Source organism: Anarhichas minor, unplaced genomic scaffold, assembly GCF_050575085.1.
Source record: "Anarhichas minor isolate MPS153535 unplaced genomic scaffold, ASM5057508v1 ptg000010l, whole genome shotgun sequence".
Taxonomy (NCBI): domain Eukaryota; kingdom Metazoa; phylum Chordata; class Actinopteri; order Perciformes; family Anarhichadidae; genus Anarhichas; species Anarhichas minor.
Genome location: NW_027466456.1, coordinates 17,705,411 through 17,712,283, shown reverse-complemented (window position 1 = coordinate 17,712,283; position 6,873 = coordinate 17,705,411). Strand labels below are relative to the sequence as shown.

Here is a 6,873-nt window from a genome sequence, read left to right as displayed (position 1 = left end):
CATATTGAAACAGGATGGTTCAACTTTAATGTATTTTAGTTTGTACTGTATAATTCTTTCTCTTATAGTTTGTTCTTGTGAAACAATTGTGCGTTTTTTTTCGCCGGTCCGCCTCATTCTTTATGATCTAGCACTGAAGGGTAGTTACCACAAAACAGAAACCAAAACAGCCAGATGAGTACATTCTTCAGCTGTCCACAACTGGTTCGCTCCTGTTTTACCATACGATTTGGTAATCCATAGAGACAGAGCACAACTGTAAGCATCTGCACCACAATGAGGACTGTTCTGGTGTCCAGGAGTTCAGTACAGGCTGGTCCAATTCTCCCTTCAAGCAACTGTTAACTGCACAACTTGGTGGTCTCATAATCCATCGAATTGGGCAGTCGTGAGCTGAAAGCCTGTAAGGAGGCATGAATGCGAACCACCTCGCTGGCAGTAAGTTTGAGACGGTGTCGCAGAAGACAAGCAAACAGATCCAACCTCTGTTGTCCCGGAGGGGACAGCCGGTTCACCCGATCTCGTATTTCCAAGAGCTGAAGCATGGCAGTGTCCTGGGACCCTTGGGTGTACGGGTAGTCCAGCTGCAGAATCAAGTCGCGGATTGCCTCTGGGTCAAAGTGCATGCTGTAGCCAAAGACCTGGATGCTGTTGATCTTCATGTAGCCCAGGTTCCGAGCAGGATCCGTTACTTCTAAAGGCTCGTAATATATGCTGTCATTCACTCCATCTTGAGTCTTTATCCGGCTCCGAAGGTAGATGTGGATGGTTTCAAAGAAGGTTTTCCACTTGTTGCCCAGCGTCAGAGTCCAGTTATAGCACTCGAAGGGCAGGTCCAGCTTGGTGGACTGCCAATCTGGAAAATTGTTCTCATTCACAGGGATTAACCAGCTCTCTGAGTGGCTCCCTCCAAAGGGGTTGATGTAGAGAGTAAGGACAGGCTCCAGGGTGCTGTTCTTGGTAAGGCAGATCTGGAGGGATACTCCCAGCAGCATGTGGACCATGTTGGACTTGTACTTGTTGCTCTTCAGCGTCAGCAGCATCCTCTTTCTCCACGAAGGGTCAAACCAGCTGTTGAGTCGCATGTCATTGCTGATGAATATTGCGTGGACCTATCGGACACACAGAGATGAAAACAGTATAGATTCATGAACACACCGCACACATGCAACATGGAATTGGAATTGCTATAACCTAAAAGCAAGATCACAATCAATTGTTGAAGTTTTAATAAGTGGCTATGGAATACTCATACATTCGGGCATTTTCACAGAAAGGGATAACATGCTACTAAAGTGCCTGCCTCAAGCAGAAACGGGCACATTGTGGTACAGGATAAATCTTACACAACATGCAATTGTAGTTGCGGGCCATGTGACCTGCTTGAGTCCAAAAAGGACCGTATTTAAAGAAGCAGCTGTTAAAAAAATGAAGACTGTCTGAGCACTACAAACACTCTAATGTTCGTATGCTTTGGGCCCGGAAAGCAAAAGCCTGACGAACGTTTAGGTTCCCAGTGAGCAACTTCCATTGTAATGATTGGAACATGCCATGCTGTTCTCTTAATACACCCATGGGCCAAATGGAAGCACAATTGTGTTGTCGAGCCAACATTCACTTAAAAGGTAAAGCATTTTTCATAATTTTGTTGAAATTCTCATTATATCCTTGAGGCAATCAATGACTCAAATGCTCTGCCAAAGAAAGAATAACAATAATTTGAATGAAATAATCGGACTGGCTAATAGGCCTTCCTGCCTGCATGTGCGCAATCTGCCCCTTGTACTTATTGCTCGTCATCGGAGTCTCCCACAAACTGCTATTTTAACAGCTTTGACTACTCACACTAGCCATGTTCCGTTTAAGTTCATTATAATATCTTTACTCTCATTGTGATATCTTTGGGGGCGTGGCTTTGGAAATAGGCCTAAAGGGACGGGCTCTGACCTCAAAGGCAACAAAATAGGTATTAGTTTACTTCTTTATTTTGCATTTTCCTCATTACTCCAACATACAACAACACACAGTCCACCTTAATTGTTATTTCCAAAGCATTCCACCACATCCAGTGGCCTTCCGGATGGTTGTTTAGAGAAACTCCATCTACTAAGGAGCCGTCTTTTCCGAGGTTTTCTTTTCCCAGCTAACCTATTTTTTTTATTTATATAAAGTATTATTACTTTCCCTCAGATGAACACAACACACAAAACTTGTCTCAACAAATACAATGAAAAACACGAAGACATTATGAAGTTACTCAGTAGCCCGAAGGGCGAGACTTTGTAATGCTGAGTGGCTCCCATGAGTGAGTCTATCTTTCCCAGGATACTGCTTTGAAAGACAGCTCAGCTCTCGGTCATACATTAAAACAAAAGGCTAACGGAAAAAATATACCTCTAGCCTGCGGTCACTTCTCTGCAGTAGGTAGCCCAGCTCCAAATCCTGGAGGTCCGTCTCGAATCCCAGGTAGTTCTCCGTGGAGTCCGCCACCATGGACCTGCAGGCCCCCTGTATCAGGGCGAAGCCCGGGTTGCAGCTCCCACAGCGGGTGTGGTTGTCTGGTGCACAGGCAGCGCATACCGAGCCCTCCCCGACAGAGCACGGCGGCGGCAGCTGACAGGGGCTGTGGTCATATCTGCAGCTGCAGCTGTGGAGCTCCTCGGAGAATGCACCAAGCTGGTTGTTCTCTGAGCAATACAGGAGGGACTGCAAGTGACTCAGCCAGTAGGACTGAGGCCTGCACCAGGGAAGACAGAGAGGCAGAAGGAGGATGAGAGAGAGAGGTTGTTGAACAGGGCTTATAGGATGAGCTGGTTTAATAGGTAGCTGCTTTATTAGGACTGGGACACCTGGCTGGGTGTGCAGACAGCTTGCTCATTAAAAAATAGAAAGCATAATCAGTATGATATAAGGTGGGCAAACAGGCCTGAGAGGATTCAAGTAAGCATGGTTGAGGTGAGGTCAAAAGTTGGATATTTTCAGCAGGATAAAGATCTTAAGATTGTATGGAAGTGTTTGCAGAAATATCATAAAGTGCCCATTGAGTGTAGGTTACAAATGCAAAGAAACATTGGTGTTTGAAAAGGAAGAGAGAGACAGTAGAGAGAGAGAGAAAGTTATCTTTGATCAGTCTGTGACATAAATATTAGAAGTGCGCTGCAGCCTTAGGGTATCAGACTCTCAGACATACATATAATTCCCCCATGTGGGCCAGAGTTTGATTCCCGTCTGTAGCGCTTTCTTGACTGTGATCCCTTTATGCCTCTCATCCTCTTTGCTCGCTGACGAGAAGGGATGCACGGTACATACCGCCGGCTTTCCTTTCAGAAAAAAAGAAGCCTTTTTCTTTGATGAGGGTGTATTGTGGTAAACTTTATGCTAATCTGAAAATGTTTGCCGGATTATATTTGGGGCATCCTTCTTCCGTATCCCAATCTCATTGTATGTTTGGCAGTTGGAAGCAAGTCTAAGTTCAGAAAATCACTGATTTGAATATTAAAACCCCCTAATGGGAAAAGCGGTCATGGGAAATGATCCGAAAGGGCTCTTCCTTTCCATCACGCGCTACCTGTGGGCAAGGCATTTCACCTCCGACAGCTTCAGCAGAGCAAAGCAGTCCCCAATACAAAGACTGCAGCTGTACTGTTAGTTCCCTGGTGTGATTATGTACAGCCTTCCTGCTCCCTGCAACTCTTTCTCCCGCTTGGATCACAATGTGTTCGAACTTCTGCGCCGCTTTAAAAGGAGCAGGCATCATTTTGACCATATAAGGTACGAACAAACTGAGTCAAACCTTAACTTACTGTTGTAATTATCACATTGTAATTTACCTTTCTGTCTTTATATTCTTTTATAAATTGTTTTCACATTTGTTTGCTTCTGCCTTGCATTCCTTCCTCCATTGTTATCCGTTTTGTGCATTAGATGGTGAAAAATATCAATGAATGAATAGTAAAAACTTTTACTACTAATCATTTTCTTGTCAGAGGTACAGCATGCATGCTACTAACAGAAATGTGCCCGACCAGTCAATTTGTAAATCAAAATGTATCAATGTGGACAATGTAAATTAAGGAAACACCAGTGTCATCATTTCCATGCCTTCTGGACATTTTTTCCTCGTGAATTCATGTACTGTAATTGAAACAGTGCGAGGCTGCAAAGATGAAATTGGTCTGATCTACTGAATCCCTTGACAAGTTAATTAAAAAACTATTCAACATTTCTAGAGTCAAATCCTAATTGCACTCTCTTAGTAGTCAAACAAAGATGAGAGGACTCGCCGTATAAAAATCCGGCACCTTTTTCTGTTTAAAGCCTAGGCACAAGAAAGGAATTTTCTCAGCAGATAAAAGCACTGAAAGAATCACTCGAATGACAATGTGCATCATTGTGCCTAATGCCAAAAAGTTTGAGCAAGTGTGCTGTGCAGTCTTCTTATCATTACCCGCCTAATAAAAGCCAAGCTGACTGCTGCTTTGACTGGATTATTCGCTCATAATTGTCAGCACAGGGAAAAAAAAAGGAGGCCCCAGGACGCAAAATCAATCACATCGCGCTCATCTATCTCAAGTGCCTTAAACAGGACGTTAAAGGAAGAGTGAGGGCTTTTTCAAGAGCTTCCGTTTCTCTCCCAGGCAAAACTGACAAACATCCCCATTCTCAATCTCCTTCCACTGAGTATGGAGATGTCTGTGAAGAGAGAAAAGAAAGGGAAGGCTTCTTCGTTGATGCGGCGGTAATAACATAGATAAACACTGCCTGGATGAGGGCGATGACGCTCCCACTCCTTTTCCTGGCAAGTGGGTGGGAATATCAGCTGCATCAGTGATTAATGTGTCTGTTGGCAATGTTGTGGAGAGGGCGACACAGATTAGTGCTGAGACAGTGAAGAGAAAGAAGAAGAAAATAAATCGAGAGAGAGAGAGACTGGACATTGAATAAAATGCACTGTATAGATGAATCTGCCGGCTGATTAATGTGTTGTGCTCTCTAGCATCGCCACCATTACTGTGAAAGCTCAGTCCATCTGAGAGCAGTGTGACTGACAGTAATGGTTGGATTCATCACCTTCGACAATCAACCCCTCTGACGGAGGAAGGTAGCCTGAGTGAACGTGAATCTTATTCGGTCTTAAACACAAACTTGAAATTCGGAAACTGTCCTCACCAGCATTGGTCAAACACTTAAAATGACGTGTGTGTTTTTTTACTGACAAGCGACCTCTTGCTGGCATGGGAAGAAATGATTGTCCTCTCTCAGCAGCAAAGGCTGAGGAAAGTAGAATTCCTTTTCTTTGTGGCCAGGAAACCAATGCGGGTTTCAGAGGGGTTTCATGGGGATGAAGTCCAATTAAATGAAGATTTCATGAAGCCCAATACATTTTTAATGGAGCAGAGACTTGTGGATTTTTAAAGTTGAAGTTTTCTTTTAGAGCAGCCGATACAAGCAAAGTAAGCCAGGTATAAGGTCTCTTATGTTGATCTGCAAAATTAAAACAAATGTACGTGTATAAAAACTGGGCTACAGTTCTCTTGCAGTAGATGTCTGGCTTGTTTTATTGGTATTTCACTGCATTTTAGCAGGATGTAATACAAAAGAGATGTACTGTACGTAATTGGATTAATCTTTAGAGAGAACCGCACGCTCTGACTCAATGTACAGCAGCTTTGGGCAAACAAATCCCAGAACCTCATGGATGTATACATCAACAGAAATGGAAGGATTAAGAGATAACTACATTGCAAAAAGGCAGAGCTTTAATTAAAAAATGTTCTCTGCAGTAGGGTTACACAGGACTTAACATACACATGAGATGTGTGTTCCAGCGGCTGAGCTCACCGTTCTCTTGGTAGGCGCACTTGGGGCTGTCGATGACATCTTTTACTGAGACTGAAGAGCTTGAAGATGACTCTCTGGGCTCGACTGGCAAGGACCCGCATGCTGTTCTCCAACTGCTCATATCGCCACTGGAACAGGTTGTCCATCGACCACAAGTGTTGGATGCCTGACACGTTCAGGAAATAGTTGTGGGGGAGCCTCGCATAGAACGCCTTGAATTCATCTGTAACCACAGACAAGACACGGGGACATCTTAACATTTCATCATCAAAACAGCGTTGCCAGGTTTATTTCCATTGTTAGCATCTACTATCGTCTATACCGGTTATGTTAAAAGATGGGTCCGGACACACAGGTGGGTCGCAGGATATTTGAATAGGGTTGCCAAATAAATTTGCTGAATTTCCTCCGTAGTCTTTTATTCAACATTTATATCTGCAATAGACCTTTGAGCCACATTAGGGAGCCTGAATGTTTGTATTGTTCCGATAATTGTAGCGTTGAATCTAATAAGTCTAGCGTACATTCTGTTTTTCCAACTGATGAGAGTAAATGAAAAGAGTGCGATAGCCTGGTAACTCCACCTTAATGCATTTATTTGGTCTCAATTATAAAGATTTTTCTGTGCTGGGTTTACAACATGTTTTGGAACTCATTTTAAATTCATGCTTGGCTTCAATTATTGTCATCATATAACATATTTACAAGCCAATGATATTACATCTCATAAATAAATTGTGGTCACGTGATTTTTCCTGATTTTACAACTTGACAAGGATCACCTCAGCGCTCCATTAAACTGACCAGTGCTCATTGGACTGTGGGTTGCTATAAAACACAGGATGCAGCAGTCGTTTCCTCCTGTTTGAGTCGAAAGATGGCTGTATTTTTCAGTGGCTTTTGAAATTGGACATACCTTGGCAGCCTGTTCTATTTGGGCTAAAAATATGGAGTGCCTTACACTTGGACAGAGCATCTGGCATGTGGTGCTTTGAAAAGTCAGCTCTCACACACAACATTTTGATCATGTTC

The 6,873-nt window shown here is 43.3% G+C and overlaps 1 protein-coding gene across 3 annotated transcripts in view; it reads right to left on the bottom strand.

Annotated features, from left to right (window-relative positions):
• Positions 1 to 341: 341 nt before the first annotated feature.
• Positions 342 to 6,873, bottom strand: part of LOC142947042 (BMP/retinoic acid-inducible neural-specific protein 3-like) — a 30,293-nt gene continuing 23,761 nt past the window's right edge. For all 3 annotated transcript variants that reach the window (XM_076088690.1, XM_076088687.1, XM_076088689.1), the window contains 3 exons: positions 5,842 to 6,064; positions 2,395 to 2,737; positions 342 to 1,112 (listed from right to left, as the gene is read on the bottom strand). In XM_076088690.1, coding sequence (XP_075944805.1) covers positions 342 to 1,112; positions 2,395 to 2,737; positions 5,842 to 6,064 — 1,337 coding nt within the window. The remainder of the gene's footprint in view (positions 1,113 to 2,394; positions 2,738 to 5,841; positions 6,065 to 6,873) is intronic.